General features: G+C 32.8%; 1 protein-coding gene across 2 annotated transcripts in view; it reads right to left on the reverse strand.

The window, feature by feature from the left end:
- The window catches only part of wb (wing blister), a 173,667-nt gene that overhangs the window by 30,472 nt on the left and 121,469 nt on the right, over positions 1 to 21,726 (reverse strand). For both annotated transcript variants that reach the window (XM_076413869.1, XM_076413868.1), the window contains exons 15-16: positions 6,509 to 6,615; positions 6,263 to 6,443 (exon numbers count right to left, since the gene is read on the reverse strand). In XM_076413869.1, the coding sequence (XP_076269984.1) occupies positions 6,263 to 6,443; positions 6,509 to 6,615 (288 nt within the window). The remainder of the gene's footprint in view (positions 1 to 6,262; positions 6,444 to 6,508; positions 6,616 to 21,726) is intronic.

Below are 21,726 nucleotides of genomic sequence, written 5' to 3' on the forward strand. Positions count from 1 at the left end.
ATTAGCATTCTTCAAAAATGGTTTAGTCGCAAAAGCGCTTTCAAAAACTAAATCAGCTATTACGTAAGATGACCTGGTTGTCTACGAGAGGATAAGAGGGGCTCTTGATAGTAGAATATAAAAATTAAGACAAACCAAAGAAGTATTTTATACCTTTGAATTATGACGTAATGAGTATTACGTAAGACGTAATAAATGAACTTGGCGAGTCGATTTTTTCATATACCACATCTACCACACCATTTCATTTACATACACTTTCCCACTACCCTACATTAATCCTTGTCACGTAATCCTAATTCAAAATTTGAATTTTCCCAACGGACACCCTGTAATTGCTGTTTGAAAGTGTCTTAGCATCAAATGAAATATAAATTATATATATCCTGATATTTTTTCTTATTAGTTAATTATAATGTATTAATTATATATATAATAAGAATTATGTTCTATTTATTGTTTTAAGTATTGCTGTTTTTAATTTTTTAAGTTTTTAATTAAGTGTATAATGTTCGTATATTTATATGTTATTCATTATTGCAACTCCAATTTATACCCTATCCTTTATATAAATTAGTCTGCAAATTTTAATAAAAAAAAAACACGCACACAAACTGTGTTTTTGTCATTATTACAACATGATACCTTCGAATTATTTTGTTTTTTTAAACAAACACTAAGCAACTTTCAGTTTCTTTATATATTTTATTATCTATTTTCTATAATTATTAATTTACTGTAAATTAAAGACAATAGTTTTATGGTTGCGACTATAACATATAAATTATAACTCTTTTATAAGTCAGAATCTGATGCCAAAGTCGCCAAAGTAACTGAGGTGTAGTTATGTATCAATGATAATCTAAAACATACATAAACGTCACTGAAAGTGGTTCCTGCTGACTCTTGGTGGAGGCGTATCTAGAGTTTTTGGCTATTTTTCTTGTGTGTATTGCACGTTTATTATAGTCGGGGGTGGAGAAGTGAATATACTAGCGAATATCAAGAGTATTGCTTATTTATTTATTTGAGATTTTAGCTTTATCCTAGCAAGACCTACTAACCCATAGTGGCAGGATCTGTGAAGGTGTTAGTGTTCCCTATCGCTATTATGGGTTGTTATTGTTGTCTTATTATCTGTTGTCTGCTATTGTTGGACTATAGAATAAAGTTGTCGTTAACCATGATTGCTCTTGTCTACCATTGTCATTGTCTGTTAATGATATTCTCAATACCATATATTATCAGTACCATTATTGGTAGATACGTCCTATTAACTGCTAGTACAGTTTTACATCATTATTACTTGATATTAGTATCATGACAAAAGTATCTGTCGTGATAATCACCGATCCTTATTATATATTACTTGTATTTTTAATTTCACACTTGTCGTTGAGAATTGGTTGCTCAGGTACGTTTTCATTTGGTTTTCAGAACTGTCACCCGACCACCACGACGTCAAGATCTCGCACGCTTATTTATGGTGTAAGTAGTTATTATATCATTTATTCCGATCTCTGTTTGTATTTATTTAGCATGTTAAATTGTTTTATTTTGTTTTATTAAATATAATTACCCCTATACATCGATAAAATAATATTAATTTCCCAACAAAAACGATGCAAAATAACTATCAAAAATGGAACTAATAAAAGTGCCACTAAGTCGTTCGCTAGTTATTTGTGACGTGATGAACCCGATATCGAGTGAAACCACCACAGTGGTGAGATATGACTTTTATTCATTTTATTGTCATCATTTTTTGATTTCACCGGACGGATATAGGTTACGCGGTTTCGTTAAAGTAGGACGACTCGTTAGTTTACCTCGTAAACGATAAAATTGATATTCAGACAGATGTACGTGGACGGCTATCTAGTACGGCCTAGCCCAACTGAAAACATCAACACGCACGCATACCGAAAAAAAAATTACTAAAACAAACTGACTCTTCGTAATTTATTGTCGTCGGTCGCATATCGAGGCCAATCTGACTACAGGGACACAAACAAGATGTGGTATATGATTGGCTAGCTCAGCACATGCGCACTTAAAATAAACAGTTATGTTGTAAATAACGGTTTGGTGTTAATAAACCTTCAAAAACGAGCATAAATATTGGTCAACAAAAATATTGATATATCGAGCAAAAAATGTCAATATTTTCTGGTTTTAATCAATTTTTTTTGTTTTAAAAAGTAGCGATATTTTCAATAAACCATTAAAATTAAGTGCCGGAAGCTTAATAAACCCTTGAAATCAAACATAAATAGTGCCCAACAGAAATATCCATATATCGAGCAAAAAAATTTTCAATATTTTCTGGTTTCAATCAATTTTTGTTGTTTTAAAAAATGGCGATATTTTTAATAAGCCATTAATATTAGGTACTAAAAATCTAATAAACTTTTAAGATGAAGTATTAATGTCGGTTAACAAAAATATCAATATTGCGGCGCCAGTTTGGTTGGCGTAGTGGTAAAGGTCGTAAATTTATGTTTGATTGTTTAATATTTGCCTTTATTCTAGGCAAGAGTGTAAAATCCGACAATGAAAATGATCCCAGTCACGTCTTCTGGGATGATTTTTAAGTTGGTCACTCACCAGTCGGTGGGCCTAAGTGGCCGATGTGGCTGAACATCGTGGTTCGGAGCCCACGTTAAACAGTAGGTCCAGTTCAGATAAAGCCACGTTGGTAAAAAGGAGACTTTAAAATATATAAAAGGAAAATATATAGAAGGATTTTTAATAATCCATTAAAATTAACAAAAATATCGATATATCGATATTTTTCGCCATCCCTAGTCCGATTCCGCCGTTTCAGAAATGAAATTTGATTTACCCGGAGAGCCGCAGGGGTGTCGGCTGACGAGAAAAATATCGATATATCGTTTTCGATATTTTTTATAAAAATATTGATATATCGGAGGACAAAGTATCGACATTTTTTTTGTAATAACTGCGATATTCTAAAAAACCTTTAAAATTAAGCACCTAAATACCCTAGACCTCTAAAATCCAGTACCCGTTGTAAAATATTTAAGGAACTCTAATTTAAAAAGAATATCCAAAAATATCCGCTGAAAAAAATATCGACAGATCGATATTTTTTCGCATCCCTAGAGTGCCGTTCGAAACGAAAACGAATCGGCGCGGCAGGGCGTCATCGGTATCATCGGCGATACCAACGATCCGTCATCGATCGCCCCATTGCCAGGCAACGCCGCCTGGATGATTAACCGGCCTATATTTTCGATTTTTATCGTCGCCAAATGAAAACGTCGTCTAGTTTCTTATTAATTTCCGAGCTAATTGAGTTGTTTTATGACGGCCATTAATCCGGCCCGTCAGCCGCGACGTTTCCGTGACTTATGCGTTGGCGCCATCTGGCCCGCGAGACGTTTGAAAAATATTAGAACCGAGGTCCTGTTATATTTAAAAGGACCGAAAAAAATAATCAATCATAACAGGTCAAATGAAAAGTCCGCGGCATACCAAAGTAAAACACATTTTTTGCAAAAAATTAGGTTTTTTTTATTCAACATAATTCCCTTCAAGGGTGATACACTGATTATAGCGACTATCCAACTTTTCGATACCATTTTTGTAGTACGATTTGTGTTTTGCTTCAAAATAGGCCTCAGTTTCGGCGATCACCTATTCGTTAGACGAAAATTTCTTTCCAGCGAGCATTCTTTTGAGATCTGAGATCAATAAATAGTCGCTGGGGGCCAGATCTGGCAAATAGGGTGGATGAGGAAGCAATTCGAAGCCCAATTCATGGATTTTTGACACGGTGCATTGTCTTGGTGAAGCAGCACTTTCTTTTTCTTCAAATGCGGCCGTTTTTCGGCGATTTCATCCTTCAAACGGTCCAATAACGCTATGTAATGGTCGCTGTTGGTCATTCCCTTTTCAAGGTAGTCAATGAAAATTATTCCATGCGCATCCCAAAATACAAACCCCATAATCTTGCCAGCCGACTGTTTCGTTTTCCCACGCTTTGGAGCGGGTTCATCGTGTGCGGTCCATTCGGATGACTGTCGATTGGACTTCGGAGTGAGATGATGGAGCCATATTTCATCCATTGTCACATATCGACGGAAAAACTCGGGTTTATTACGCTTGATAATCTTCAAACACTTCCGAATCATCAACTAGTCGTTGTTTTTGGTCAAAAGTGAGCTCGCGCGGCACCCATTTTGCACAGAGCTTTCTCATAACCAAATATTCGTGAATGATATGATGTACTTAACATACCAATCCTTGATGGTTGATTTTCCTGGGGCAGTGTCCGGAAACTCGGCATCAAGCCAAGTCTTTGCTCCAACTGTATTTTTTCCCTTCAAAAAGCAATATTTTATCAACACGCGAAATTTCTTTTTATCCATTTTTTTCACAATAACAAATGTTGTTTCACTCAAAATGCTATAATTCACAAACTAATGATCCGACAGCTGTCAAAGCTTTACACGCATCTTTCGAGGGTTAGGGCTAACTAAAAATCACAGGGATTTAATTCTAGAGCGCCATCTATGTGTCAGGCCGGGGACTTTTCGATTGACCTGTTATGCCTGCTGACATCACTCGTATAAATTCCTCCACGTGTTGCTAAAAAAAATACAAAAAAAGCAGATGACAGACGTAAAGTCTCTCTCTTAAGATAACCTGTATTCTCTGTGAAGGATATACTGTTGTTTGCCAATTTTTAACAGTTTTGCGACCCTTATTTTCTACCTGAATACCTAAATATATTTATTAATGGGCCAATATAATGGAAAATGTAATGGTCAAATTGAGAAGACTAGATAAGCCAGCCTTGAACAACATCAAAGAACAGTAAAATGAATGATTATTTACATCCAAGACTAGCTGAAATCGTCATCGTGTGAGGAATCGAAGCGAAATTAAGTTGCCTGGTGCTAATAATATAAACAAAAGGGCTCTAAAGGCAATCACGAACAAGTTTATCTAATACTGCTGTCGCTTGAATGGGATGTTCAGTCACATCTAACGTACTCAGCAGACATGGTCAGAAATACGGGAAATACTTCTTCTTGGGAAACAGCTAGAGACCGTGATCGCCTTTGATGTTTAGCTCATGAACTTACTGTTATTTGTGAGTGTGAGAAAGTATACGTAGGAGAAACTGAGAGGATGATAAGTACATGAATTCAACATAGTATCTATGATGTGGAAAATATGAACATATGATTCAGTCGGCCTCGACTGAATACTTCATGTACAGTAGTAAAAACAATGACTCTAAGACAAGCCTTACCTGGCACACCATCTTACGTGATTTTACCCACAGATCATGAATAAACAAAGCTCTAATTGGTTATTCGGTCCTAAATTATTGGTCATAAAATTTGATATTGATGTTATATTTGTTTTATTTTTGTTAGGAAAAACAAGGATATGATTGTATATTAATGCTTACAAAATAACTGACAAAAGTTGAACAAATATACGATTTTCTTCTTTACTAATACTGAATTAACTTAAATACTTGTAAAATAAATTGTAAGGTTGTCTTTTATATTCTGTATCTTGTATTTGACCACTTATCGTCTATTCAAAGTTTTATTGTACATACGTCACCAAGATATTTTATATATTGCCTGCCGCAATTTGTAAATTCATTTCTGAATCAGACCATATTTTCCTTCTCATTTTATTCTACTTAAAAGGAGACACAATGCTGTCGGATTAGTTCGAACTTGTAACCGAACCAGCCTGTCAAAGTCGTCCGGTTGTCAAACGTATGCTAAATTCTTGAAAACAATAGTAATAAGAGGTTATAACCCTAACCTATAAACTATTGTGGCTGTATAATCAACTGTAGTTTTTAGATGTACAGTAATGTTAAAATTAATTATATTTGATAATACTTTTGATTCATTATTTTATTTAGATTAGAATTGTGTTATAGGTCACAGACAAAATAAACTGAAACTCGAGTTGATGAAAATAGAGTTGATGTGGCTACATTGCGACGTTTTGACGTCACAAATTTAGATGACGTATGTACAAAAAACTTTGAATAGACTATATATTTTACTTAAGTGTCACGTTATTTTGTAAAACTGAGAATAGACCTTAAATAGCCCGAGAGGTTGATGGGTAATTAATAAATAAACACAATTTAAATGTAATACTTAAAATTATCTTTGAAAATATGAAAACTATGATTGTTAAGCACCCACCGAAATATTTTGAACCAACCTTTGATCGAATAACAACAAAAAAACATTACCTATACATCCTGTATCCACAGTACCATAATATGAATCCATACATCGATCACAGTTTTGTCCGGTGATTCCTGGCCGACATTTACACTGTCCCGTCTCCCCATCACAGACATTGTCTTCGGAGCCACGCTCATTGCAGTGACACTTGATGCAATCTTTCTTGAAGGTTTTCCAATAACCATCCTGGAACCCAAAAATAACACCATTTTATTGATTGTAAAGATATTTTCGAACAAGTCCGCTGTTACCTTGCACTTCTCGCAACTCCTGCCTTCGTAGTGGTTCTTGCAGATACAGTTTCCGGTATGGGGGTCGCAGGATGAGTATTTGGAACCGTTGGGATCGCAGTTGCAGGCTAAAAACATAACAGGTTGTCTTGAGTCTTCAAAAATATTACGTTAACTATGCAAGAGTTCATGATACGTCTTCGTGGGGTTAGTATCATCTACAGAATATAAATACTTTTTAGTATGAGTAAGAATGATTTTTGCCCTATTGCAGTTTTTAGTTTTCTTCGTAAAATAGGAAGCTTCAAGCATCAATTTTAATTGTTAATAATTATACAAAGGTATATTTGAATAGTGCTTTTTGTTATTTATTTTTGCCCGTATTTAAATATGAGATCGAAAAATTGATACGTTTCTTTAAACTTTTTACTGAAACATCTTCAGTCGACTAGAATAAATTATAATCGGAGAGGACAACGGCAGGTAAATACGGCGGATTGAATAGGATTTGGACTAAATATGAAAAGTTTGTATATAGCAACAACGCTAAGTATCTTGGAATGAACGTCAAGGAAAAACTCTCTTGGTGGGAATACATTATATAGAAAAACAAATTCTGAAATCGATATAGACCTAAGCAATTTCGAAGATGCGTCTAGATACTAACTACTAATGATTACTTAAAGCGAGACTAACAGATACCACTCAGGAAATCAACGTAATCTCAAAGAGACAGGAGGGGATACCATTTCATTCAAAAAGAAGAAACCATTTGATCTCGTAGTGCAGTGAGGTATTTTTAACAGTAAAAAGATAATACGTTGCTAAGTTAATACGTCAAGATTATTATTATATACTAAGTAAAAACCGATAGGCTTTGACAGTATGTAGATTAACATTGTTCATAATATTTATTGATGAAATTGTAATAAAGGGTCAGATCGTCTTTTATTGATGATGTATTGACCAAAAAAAATCTAATCAGATGGAACACAGTATGAAGATAATGATGAATGGTACTGAATAACAAACAGAATGATAGTTGGAGTAAGGCCAGAAGGAATACATATCCAAATTTAAAAAATTAAGAATATAACAATCAAATTCAAATAGCCGAGAATAGAAATGGAAGGTAATGAAAGCCAGGAAAGGTAAATTAAAGCCAAAATTAGAAAATGAGAAGATCCTGAGATACAGAGTATAGAAATGAAAAGACAGTCTGGAAGCCAATTTTAAAAGCAGAAGAATCAGATTTAAGAAAACTTGTGACGAATATACCAGCGAAATACTGCAGAAATGCTAGACCACTTAGTGATAGAAGTTTTTCTGATTATGCTAGCTTTCGGAAGCATCAATATCCAGTCAGTCGAAAAACAAAATCGACAATAATAATAATTCATATTTCAGTCAAATCCACACTTCGGCTGTTTTTCTATTCGTGATAGTAGATGGAGTTCGTTCCCGTATAAATTTTGAGAGATTCTCTTGCTAAATATGAAAATAATACTATTTCCTAGATATCGGAAATGTATTAGTGAGAATGCAGTGATTAAATCTAATTTTATCAAGAAAAATCTACACAGGTAGTAATAGAAGACAGTAAGAAGAAATACAGTGATATCAGAATGATTTGCCAAGAAAATATAGCAATGAATGAAACAAGAACTAAATATAAAAAGGTAAATATGTTATCTAATGGAAACAAAAACAATACTTGGATAGAAAAAAGATTTCAATGTAAATATAATAAAATAGCTCTAATATACAAACTATTGTAGCTGTTTACTTAATGTACTATAATATTAAAATAAATTATATTTTATATATAGTAGAATGTTGTTATATATCGAAGCTAAAATAGACTAAAATGGGTAATATGTCAATATTAAATGCTTCCACATTGCACCATTTTGATGTCATAAATTGAAATGACGTGAGTTCATTGCTACTTTAGAAAGACTATAGTCATGACTGAAATAGTCGATAGTAAAAAGTAGCCAAATCAGTCGAACTGAAAATAACGACCGAATGGAACCGAAAAAAATTGAACCAAATTCAAAAAATAAATAAGGAACTCACTAAAAAATAAAAAATAATCAAGGAACGTTTCAGGCACTGGGGTCCGCTACCTATTCTAGGTGATTTGATAAAAATTTCAATTAAACTAGAACAACAAAAGGTGCTACCTTGTTGAGAATCGAACACGCGACCCCCGCGTGTGAGCTTAACTTTTTAATCATTACACCATAGAAACAGTTACTTACAATTTGTCTACAATTTCCCATATGATATGGTTAGTGCATAAAAAGCAAACTGAGTGGCTTTTACACTGAAGTACTTCCGATTTTTTGTCATATCAGTTGAGCCATAACACTATACACAAATATCTCATTATTTTAAATAAAAATATGTGAAAACATTGTACGTTCCTTTGAAATTTGACGTTTTTCTTAGATTTTCCTTCTTTCCCAACATATCATAATTTGGTTCCAAGAGGACTACCTCGGAAATTAACCTTTAAAATTAATTCACATTCCTAATATATAGTCAAAAAATGAAAAAAAAGCTCCGTGAAGGAAATAAATGAAGAACCAGGGGTTCTAGATGACGGTAACCAGGTTCTCAACTTAGAAATGCGAGTATGGTATTTCGGTAAGTCTGTCTCGCTCGTCCATTTGCATGCAAACGGCGCGAGAGAGCGTACGTAATTTAGCAGGGTACGTTCATACGCGAGACGTACTGGCCGGTGGGCAAATTTGCGCGTAAGAATGGTCGCCCACGGCCCTCGAAACCGATTCTAATTCGAAAACGGAGACTGGTCTCGACGAGGTCGTTTCCGTGTTCCGAGAATACGAACGTACGCCGAGGAAAGTGAGCAGGAAAGGCGTGCGAGCGGCGAAGCCGCCTTTTGCCGACCCCATTTCCTGGATAACGCCGTCCGGTGACAGGTAGTTTCCAGAAATAACAATGCGCCCGTGTCTATTATCGTCCCTGTTTCAACATTAAGTCCCGTTTTGTTTTTCTCTTGCGTATAACACGAGTTAATTTTATCCGAATCCGTGAATTGCGGGTATTTATGGAGCTGGTAGTGATTTTGTATCGACGGATATAATTCATCATATCGGCCCGAACTATTTGTCATCAGCGAATAGGAATGCCTATGAAGGTAAAAATGTTCAGCTGTATTGTTAGATGTTGTACTAGCGTTCGATAAGATATGACGACGTATTCATGTATTCATAAGCGACAGAAAATGTGACGAAACAACATATCGAACTATTAGTTACAGCCAGAAGTGGACTCAAACTTGGGAAATACAAGGTCGTACAAGTATCAGTAACAATAAATAATACTATCATTTGATATAGCAACATTGCTAAGTATCGGAAAATATATTACGAAATGAATCTTGATGCAAAACCACGCTGGAAGGAAGAAAGAAAAGAACTTCAGAGGTAAAATGTAGGAAAATGTATTGGTTAATTGGAAGAAATTCATAATTATCAGTTCATAATAAATTACTATTATACATGTATGGACGTTATGGACAGACGGAATTAAATTATGAGGATGTTCTTTACGATAATGTTTTACTTTATAATTAAGATCCGACGACTTCTTGAATCCACCGAGGCATTGACGGTTCAATGCGAAGGAAGTTTTTAGGTCGAAAAAATTTTAATACAGGTAACTGCGTAGGATTTCTAAAACATATCGAGATAGGAAATGAATGAATGGATTGAAAAATATCGATAGTTGTAAAAGACGATATCGAAAATTCCTATCGAATTTTGAGTTTCATATTGAAATACCGATATTAAAAACTTAGTGTTTTGAAACAAACAGATCATTTAAATAGTTCCCGGTCTGATACATAGATGGCGCTACTAAAATTACATCCATATGTTTTTTAGTTAGCCATAACCCTCAAAAGATGCGTGTATAAATTTGACAGCTGTCGTATCACTAGTTTGTGAATTATAGCATTTTGAGTCAAGCAACTTTAGTTATTGTGAAAAAAATGGATAAAAAGGAATTTTGCATATTGATTAAAATATTGATTTTGGAAGGGAAAAAATACAGTTGAAGCAAAAATTTGGCTTGATGTCGAGTTTTCGGACACTGTTCCAGGAAAATGAACCATCAAGGATTGATATGCTAAGTTTAGACGCGGTGAAATGAGCACCGAAGACGGTGAACACGGTTGACGCCCAAAAGAGTTTGTTACCGACGAAAACTTTTTAAAGAATCCACAAAATGATTTTGAATGATCGTAAATTGAAATTGAATGAAATAGCAGACACTCTAAAGATATCAATTGAACGTATACATCATATCGTTCACGAATATTTGGGTATGAGAAAGCTCTGTGCAAAGTGGGTGCCGCGCGAGCTCACTTTTAACCAAACACAACGACGAGTTGACGATTCGGAGCAGTGTTCGAAGATGATCAAACGCAATAAACCCGTGTCTTACGTCGATATGTCACAATGGATGAAACATGGCTCCATCATTTCACTTCGAATTCCAATCGACAGTCATCCGAGTGGACTGCACACGATGAACCCTCTCCAAAGCGTGGGAAAACGTAACACTCGGCCGGCAAGATTATGGCGTCTGTATTTTAGAATGCGCATGAAATAATTTTCATTGACTACCTTGAAAAAGGAAGGAATATCAACAGCGACTATTACATAGCGTTATTGGACCATTTGAAGGACGAAATCGCCGAAAAACGGCCGTATTTGAAGAGAAAGACAGTGCTCTAGGCTTGTTTGCCAACTTGCATTCGAGGCCCTAATGATTTCAAGATTTGGTTAATTTAATCGGCAGTACGTTTTAATCACTACGCTCATACGCTCATTATTCAAATACGCAGACTAACGTATTCGTAGTTTATTCCCAGGTATAGCCGACAGAGTGCGAAATCACTTCCCAAAGAATAAATTATTCATAAACGGTCAATCTCGTAATCTGATGAGATGTTCCTTTATGTAAATGCCGCGACAAAGGGACAACGTGACGATTTAAGAAATTCTCGACCAGTCGCCGGTAGACGGAGAGAGATATCCGTCCAATTCCTCAAAGGCAAAACGCGTATGCGAAGGAAGCGACCGCGACACGAAGGAAAAGCGACACGACTTGTTTTTATCTTGCTATTTAAATATATCAAACACTGTAGCGTTTAATGCATACTAGTGCTCGCCATGTGATCGAAATTCGATATATATATAGTCGTGAAAATTTGCGATTTTCTGCCATTTTCAGTTGTTGTTTTGTCATTTCCTCTGAAGTAGTCGTAAGTTAATGAAATTTACAGGGTTTGTAAAGAATTTTATGTTGAATCGAATGGTGGTACACTAACTCTTATGCGTCCATGGGTTTTTAAGTTATTCGATGAAAACTGTATTTTCACTAAATGAATGTATTTCTGTTTATGTAATATATCATAGAAATTGTAAATTCTACAGCAATTTAACATGGATTTTCGGTTGTTTCACCCTAAAAGACATATATTTTCAGAAATTTATCTAGATCGGAGGGGTAAATTTTTTTTACACTTTTTCCATATATATAGTCGTGAAAATTTGCGATTTTCTGCCATTTTCAGTTATTCTTTTGTCATTTTCTCTGAAGTAGTCGTAAGTTAACGAAATTTACAGGGTTTGTAAAGAATTTTATGTTGAATCGAATGGTGGTACACTAACTCTTATGCGTCCATGGGATTTTAAGTTATTCGATGAAAACTGTATTTTCACTAAATGAATGTATTTCTGTTTATGTAATATATCATAGAAATTGTAAATTCTACAGCAATTTAACATGGATTTTCGGTTGTTTCACCCTAAAAGACATATATTTTCAGAAATTTATCTAGATCGGAGGGGTAAATTTTTTTTACACTTTTTCCATATATATAGTCGTGAAAATTTGCGATTTTCTGCCATTTTCAGTTATTCTTTTGTCATTTTCTCTGAAGTAGTCGTAAGTTAACGAAATTTACAGGGTTTGTAAAGAATTTTATGCTGAATCGAATGGTGGTACACTAACTCTTATGCGTCCATGGGTTTTTAAGTTATTCGATGAAAACTGTATTTTCACTAAATGAATGTATTTCTGTTTATGTGATATATCATAGAAATTGTAAATTCTACAGCAATTTAACATGGATTTTCGGTTGTTTCACCCTAAAAGACATATATTTTCAGAAATGTATCTAGATCGGAGGGGTAAATTTTTTTTACACTTTTTCCATATATATAGTCGTGAAAATTTGCGATTTTCTGCCATTTTCAGTTATTCTTTTGTCATTTTCTCTGAAGTAGTCGTAAGTTAACGAAATTTACAGGGTTTGTAAAGAATTTTATGCTGAATCGTATGGTGGTACACTAACTTTTATGTATCCATGGGTTTTTAAGTTATTCGATGAAAACTGTATTTTCACTAAATGAATGTATTTCTGTTTATGTGATATATCATAGAAATTGTAAATTCTACAGCAATTTAACATGGATTTTTGGTTGTTTCACCCTAAAAGACATATATTTTCAGAAATGTATCTAGATCGGAGGGGTAAATTTTTTTTACACTTTTTCCATATATATAGTCGTGAAAATTTGCGATTTTCTGCCATTTTCAGTTATTCTTTTGTCATTTTCTCTGAAGTAGTCGTAAGTTAACGAAATTTACAGGGTTTGTAAAGAATTTTATGCTGAATCGTATGGTGGTACACTAACTTTTATGTATCCATGGGTTTTTAAGTTATTCGATGAAAACTGTATTTTCACTAAATGAATGTATTTCTGTTTATGTGATATATCATAGAAATTGTAAATTCTACAGCAATTTAACATGGATTTTTGGTTGTTTCACCCTAAAAGACATATATTTTCAGAAATTTATCTAGATCGGAGGGGTAAATTTTTTTTACACTTTTTCCATATATATAGTCGTGAAAATTTGCGATTTTCTGCCATTTTCAGTTATTCTTTTGTCATTTTCTCTGAAGTAGTCGTAAGTTAACGAAATTTACAGGGTTTGTAAAGAATTTTATGCTGAATCGAATGGTGGTACACTAACTCTTATGCGTCAATGGGTTTTTAAGTTATTCGATGAAAACTGTATTTTCACTAAATGAATGTATTTCTGTTTATGTAATATATCATAGAAATTGTAAATTCTACAGCAATTTAACATGGATTTTCGGTTGTTTCACCCTAAAAGACATATATTTTCAGAAATTTATCTAGATCGGAGGGGTAAATTTTTTTTACACTTTTTCCATATATATAGTCGTGAAAATTTGCGATTTTCTGCCATTTTCAGTTATTCTTTTGTCATTTTCTCTGAAGTAGTCGTAAGTTAACGAAATTTACAGGGTTTGTAAAGAATTTTATGTTGAATCGAATGGTGGTACACTAACTCTTATGCGTCCATGGGTTTTTAAGTTATTCGATGAAAACTGTATTTTCACTAAATGAATGTATTTCTGTTTATGTAATATATCATAGAAATTGTAAATTCTACAGCAATTTAACATGGATTTTCGGTTGTTTCACCCTAAAAGACATATATTTTCAGAAATTTATCTAGATCGGAGGGGTAAATTTTTTTTACGCTTTTTCCATATATATAGTCGTGAAAATTTGCGATTTTCTGCCATTTTCAGTTATTCTTTTGTCATTTTCTCTGAAGTAGTCGTAAGTTAACGAAATTTACAGGGTTTGTAAAGAATTTTATGCTGAATCGTATGGTGGTACACTAACTTTTATGTATCCATGGGTTTTTAAGTTATTCGATGAAAACTGTATTTTCACTAAATGAATGTATTTCTGTTTATGTAATATATCATAGAAATTGTAAATTCTACAGCAATTTAACATGGATTTTCGGTTGTTTCACCCTAAAAGACATATATTTTCAGAAATTTATCTAGATCGGAGGGGTAAATTTTTTTTACACTTTTTCCATATATATAGTCGTGAAAATTTGCGATTTTCTGCCATTTTCAGTTATTCTTTTGTCATTTTCTCTGAAGTAGTCGTAAGTTAACGAAATTTACAGGGTTTGTAAAGAATTTTATGCTGAATCGTATGGTGGTACACTAACTTTTATGTATCCATGGGTTTTTAAGTTATTCGATGAAAACTGTATTTTCACTAAATGAATGTATTTCTGTTTATGTAATATATCATAGAAATTGTAAATTCTACAGCAATTTAACATGGATTTTCGGTTGTTTCACCCTAAAAGACATATATTTTCAGAAATTTATCTAGATCGGAGGGGTAAATTTTTTTTACACTTTTTCCATATATATAGTCGTGAAAATTTGCGATTTTCTGCCATTTTCAGTTATTCTTTTGTCATTTTCTCTGAAGTAGTCGTAACTTAACGAAATTTACAGGGTTTGTAAAGAATTTTATGCTGAATCGTATGGTGGTACACTAACTTTTATGTATCCATGGGTTTTTAAGTTATTCGATGAAAACTGTATTTTCACTAAATGAATGTATTTCTGTTTATGTGATATATCATAGAAATTGGTTTTTAATTTATAAAATAAAAACTGTATTTTCAATAAATGAGTGTATATTCTGAGCGATTTATCTAAATAGAAGATAGTAAAAAAAGGGAAGAAACCCACAAGGAAGACAAGACCAGAAGGCAGGTGGCACACATAGGTTTAACACCCTGCAATATATAACACCCACAAAATCACCAGATAAAATATGTATTTATCATTATATTATACGAAATGAATTTTTTCTATAAAGCCTCTGATTGCCGGCTTGGTGGCGCAGTGGTTAAGGCGACAGGACGGTCCTCCGACTGTTAAGATAGTCGCGGTTTCGAAAGATGCTGGGGCATGGATGTACTTTATATTTGTACTTGTATTTCTAGACGTATTTATGGGTGATAATGGAAAATCCGACAACGAACGACCATCACAATCACGCCAGTAACCAGGCTGGGAAAAGACCGGATGTATTCTGGGATGATTTCTGAGTTGGTTATTTTAAACAGTAGTTCCAGTCCAGCTAAAGCCTTGTTGGTAAAACGGAGACTTTCAAAATGTACATATAAAAAAATAAAATTTCTGTTTTACAATCCAAAGTTCTATTATTAGATAATTTTAATCATATATATTTGCACGAATTTGGGTCAAGAGGTTTATATTATATTTTAAAGGGAATTCCTATAATTAGATTATCAGTGATCTTATCGAAAATATTTGGCTTATTCATCCAAACACGCACCCACAAAAAAATTAGATATGTGAATGGGTAATAGCCAATTTTCTCGGAGTTTCCTGCGATGTAATCTCACGCCGCCCGATAACAAAATAACGTTCTAGATTTCGTGTTCGTTACAAGAATAAGGCGGTACCACACGCGTTGTTTAATTCACGCTGCCAAACAGGAAAACGATAGTTGCACCGATTTCATTGAGAGGCGTTTTGCCCAAGGAAAGGAACACTGAATAAAAATGATCAGGCTCGTGGGCTCGATGACGCGCGCGCTCCCATATTAGATCAATTTTAAACCACCATCCGACGAGCTCATAGAGATAGAGGTATTCGTTGGGCTTAGAGTTTACCTTTTGTGTAAGTGCATGCAAATATATTTGTTTGTATCGTATTGAACTGATTTTTTATCAGATTCTGGAAATGATTGACTATTGACTTTAAAATTATATTTTAAACGTTCATATATTAGCTAAAAGGTAATAAGAGAGACAAAAGCTATACCTGTTAGATAGAAAGCAACATATATCCCAAACCATATCCTTACAAAATGTCAGTTAGAAGACGATAAAAATGCCAATCTATATCCAGACAATCTGTCAATTGAACACATCACTGTGCAACAAAACTCATGCTAGATGATGATGTTCATTTAAATATTTCTTCATTGTATTTTGTGAGTAAGTTGTTGTTGTTTAGAATAGTTATATCTTTTTTATTAACTATTATAATATCATGTCTGTTATGGTCGACAAACTCCCCCCCCCCCATATGGTCCTATCTTCAAGAAACATTTGTCCTGATATCCACCGGATTTCCATGAGTTACGTTGAGGGTACGACACTTAGCTAATTCAAACTGAAACTCTTCAACAATTTTTAGCATTTGTAATTGGTTTTATGTACCAATTATGTTAGTTTAAGATCATCTATAATAAATGATTCAGTTTAATCAGTTGTGTGTTATTATTTTTTGTACTAAAACTATATTTTGTGAAGTTGAAACGATTATATGGAGGATTCAAAAATACAGTTGGAAGACAACAAAAACCACTATCTAAATCCAGACAAATTTCGGCCAATTTTTCCTAGTTTCAGACCTATGTTTGTACATATACACATATAATTTGCCTTTAATTATCTTGTTTTTTCAACAATATAATAAATGGTACTCTAAAAACTCATCGAACAATCTAATATATCTACAACCTCATTTAGTCGTTTCTTTAAACCTATTATCTAACGTTATAAGAATATTCAATGGCTGACTGATAGGAAACTGGCCAATGAACGTTGGTCCGTGCTGTCATATATTAACCGGCGATTATACAGTAGTGACAGATGATATTTCCCGTTGGATTTGCTTCAGAAGTTTATTTATCGATTTCAGTCGGTCAGTTTGCATTATTAGTGCGTGGACAATTCGATTCTCATTTGTCACTGATCGATCGTTTCCTGGATCATTACCTATTCAATGAGTTACAGATTAATTCATTTGATACGTACATACAGGACATTTATTGTGTGATAATAATGATTTGGTTAATTAAGTTACAATAAGCATTTTTATTACATCATAGATTAGATATGCTAAGTACAATCTTAATTTACAAACAAATTTATAAGTATTGTTTTGTCGTACCTGCATCAGCACAAATGCTAGAAGCTGTTGAATTATATTATGATAAACTAATTAAGCAAAACGCATAAAGGGTAAACACCAAAATTATATAGTCTTTTCAAAGTTATTTCATCTGAATTTGTGACGTTAAAACGTCGCAAAGTTGCCACATCAACTCGGACTTTTAATTTATTCTGTCTGTTCCCTATAACAAAATTCTAATCTAAGTAAAATAATGAAATTTTTTTTATCAAATATAATTTATTTTAATGTTATCGTACATCTAAAAACTACAGTTAATTATACAGCCAGAATAGTTTATACGTTAAAGTTATAACCTCTTATTACTATTGTTTTTAAGAATTTTACATACGTTTGACAACCGGATGATTTTGACAGGCTGGTTCGATTACATGCTCGAACTTATCGGACAGCGTTGTGTTTCTTTTTAATTAGAATAAAATGAGAAGGAAAATGTTGTTTCGGCAGCGTCGTAATTCAGGTTGGTTTGATGTTTTAGTGCAAACCTATATTTGAAATCCATAAGATGAAATATTATTTTGTTTTTGTGTCCTCAAATGGATATACATTTCAAATTCTGTAATAATCACCCATAAGACCAATAGCTTTTTTCGGCGATTAAATATCCATAACATCTCTGATCTACAGACAAGAACGTAGATATTTCGTTGAATGTATAGGAAGACGTAGTAGTTAGTCATCGACATCATATTTAGTAATCAGTTTTTAAAATCTGATTTTAAATAAAGCGTGAAATTTGGCACCTAATAAAATTATTTGAAAAAATATGGGTACATAGTCTAAAAATATGGTTAAAAAAATATTTAAACTGTATTTTAAGGAATATTTGGACTGCAGTTTTTTGTATGACAAAAATGATGATTTTCGCTCTTTAATATCGATCAAATAAGGAAGTAGCAAGTCGTTTTAAGGCATATTATAGCTCGTTTATTTTAATTATTCTCTTTGAATTCCACAATGTACCCAATAGGCAATATAAGTATTTGCTTAATAGCTCTGTACTAACTTATAAAGTAGTATTATACTTCATTTATTTGACGAATGTATTCGAATGGTCTGACACTCTGGCCGAATACTTTTCACTGGCACTTTGGATTACACCCGTTATGGTTTCCAGGGGGATATCGCGCTGAATAAGCTCGTATAACATGCATCATCATCTATGCTGTTCAGAGCTACTGATGTTTGAATATTATTCTTCTTTATTATATTTACTTCAACTATGAGGTTCTCTGTACATATGCAAGAGTACATGATTCTTCAGTTGTCATTTTTTTTTCATTTATTCATAAATAATGCCTTAAGAAATGCTCCAACCCTCAGCTTTTGTGTCAGCGAATAGCAGATCTGTCGAGAAGTTTGTAGCATTATACAGAATGTCATCCTTATTTATAAGGTGGTAATATGTTTCATATTTTATTTATAAAAAAATGTTTGAAGTGTATTTCTATCATTGAGTCACATCATACAAAGCAAAACTAAAACAATTTTATTGTATTATTCATCATAAAATATCGTTTCTGTTTACTCATAAGATACTTTTAAATTACATTTCTATTTTCGTTCTTATTAGATTATTATATATAGATTAGAGGGAATCGCGGTTTCGTTAAAACAAACATCAATTCAATAAAGAAAATATTACACGGGATTTTAAAAGCTCTACGTACATTTTTATAAATAAATTAAATTGCGTACTTATACAGGGTGGTCCAGGAATAAATTCAGAGCGGCACTACTCTCACTATTTAGCGTAAATCATTTGGTTTTTGCAGAATGAAGCTTAGAGACTTTACTTTAACTTCACTGAGTATAACTTCCAACGAATTGTGTAGTAATAGTAAGAAGGAGTATTAGAGCCATCAAAGTACAAATAACTGACTTAACTTTGTAGATATTAAAATAAAGCGGGTGTTGCTATTTTTTTGTTGAGTCTTTTGTTGAGTAAATCTTGTCAGACTCCATCTGACGTTTTCAGTTGGAAATCTGACCTTCTTAACCATAGCGTTCTTTAGAACGTGTTGTCCTTCGAACACAACAGTATTATTCACAGTGACTTCGAAAGTTTGTCTGTGTGGAAAAATTGAGTTAACTTATGAACATTTTTGTTCCATGAGTTTTTACGCCTTTTGACGTCAATAGAGAAGTTGGCTATAGTGAAACGTTGATGGTTGCTATTCCTGGGGTATATATATATATATATATATATATATATATATATATATATATATATATATATATATATATATATATATATATTATTTCGTTATATGTATTTTTACATTATTAATTTAAATAAAAACATTCGTCTTTGTGCCTTAAATTACGCAAAGAAAGACATTGTTGCCAACATTAATCATATAATAGTACTGATAACATATCAGAGTTCCGATTAGTGTAAATCGGATTATGTTCCTATCGCGTGCTTTTATGGATAACTAAACTGATTTCTATCAACAAAAATATCACCCAAGAACCGTTTTTTGATTTCTACCTATTACCATGATGATTTTTTTATAAATTTAACGCGAGTTAGTCTGACATCTAAAACTATAGCGGTAGCAATGGTCGACAGTGAAAAAATCCTGTTCTACGAAAGTCGACTGCTATCAGAAAACGAATGGCAATAAAATAGTAGAGAAAGGGTCCAGATAACGAGCAGCCACGACAGCTTGTCACGACAGTCTCAACGTGTGACATAGCACCGGACAGCAGTCTCCAAATACCAGCTGATAGAACGTAAAAGTCGAATGTATTCGTTTAATGGGTATGAGATTCAGGGGGGAGACAAAATAATATAAAAACTGAATAGTTTGCAACGAAATGTTCCAACGGATACATTGTTCCAACGGATACATACAATTGTTTCAGTGATGTTGGGGATGCAACTCTACTACTCACTCTCTACTTCTCTCTCCCCATAACGAAGATACATATAGTCTGTTCAAAGTTATCTTGTACATACGTCATATAAATTTTCGACATGAAAACGACGCAATGTTGCCGCATCAACTCTGAGTTTTAGTTCAGTTTGTCTTTGACATACACCAAAATTCGAATCTAAATAAAATAATTGAACAAAAATGTTATCAAATATGATTCATTTTAACAATGTAGTAGATCTAAAAACTACAGTTAATTATACAGCTACAATTGTTGGAATCGATTGGTGGTTTAATAATTTTTATACAAGCACTAGTTTTTAAGTTATACGATGGCAGATTATTTTCAAAAAAATGGGTGGTTTTCTGTTTATGTCTCATATCTTAAAAACTATACGTAATACAGAAATTTAACATTGATTTTTTCACTCTCATATATATATATATATATATATATATATATATATATATATATATATATATATATATATATATATATATATATATAATTATATTTATTTTCCATATAAATATGTTTAAAAAATGCAATTCAATCCAATAATTAGTAGTTTATATGATTGCGTCCAATGTTCATACCTCGAACATTTCAAAAGGATGGAATAATATTAGATAATATCAAATCTTTATAGAAAAATGGCTTATAGACTTTCTATAAAAATGTTTCAATACGATATGTTAAAGTAAAGATTTCTTCTTCAGTTAAAAGAAGGAATCTGTGTTAAGTACAATAATGAAATGTTACTAATTTCTATTTATTATATACTATTTCTAGTATGGTGATTTTCACTCAGTTTTTTTTCAGATTTGCAATAAAATTTTCTAAGAGAATATGACAAATTGTTTACTTTGTGCAATTTTATGCAACACTTTCGTTTATTAACAGGTGGATTTTAATTAGTATTTAAAATATGAAACGATGACTTGATTATTTTAACTAAAGAATGATATATGCACTGTTTATAGTTTATAAGGGTGGAATTACAAAAGTAAAGAAATAACAAGGATAAAAACACATATTGAATTGTAAAATTTTATTGAGATTTAACAAATATTCATGGAAAGTTTTATAGTAACCAACAAAAAACTATGGACATGGAAAAGTTTTATTCAATTTGCTTGTTAGAATGACTCTACGAATCTTTTTAGTTGTATCTAATCTATAAAAGTAATTAAATTATTAGTCAAGACATCACTGTACAAAACATAAACCTATTTTATTTTAAATAGAAAGATTCTTTGTTCCACTTTTCTACCTTGACAGCAGTAGCCGTTAGATCATGAGGGTGTCGTTACAACTAATATTATGTATTTTTATGAAACAATTTGTCAACTCTTGTCAACACATTTATCCTTAGAGTATTATTCTCTACCACTCTAGCATACTGCAAAATCTTATCAACAGTTACAGCTGCAGTCAATTGATCTTT

This window comes from Rhynchophorus ferrugineus, unplaced genomic scaffold (assembly GCF_030347505.1).
Source record: "Rhynchophorus ferrugineus isolate W39M unplaced genomic scaffold, kcgeb_rfMv2 rfM9, whole genome shotgun sequence".
Classification (NCBI taxonomy): domain Eukaryota; kingdom Metazoa; phylum Arthropoda; class Insecta; order Coleoptera; family Curculionidae; genus Rhynchophorus; species Rhynchophorus ferrugineus.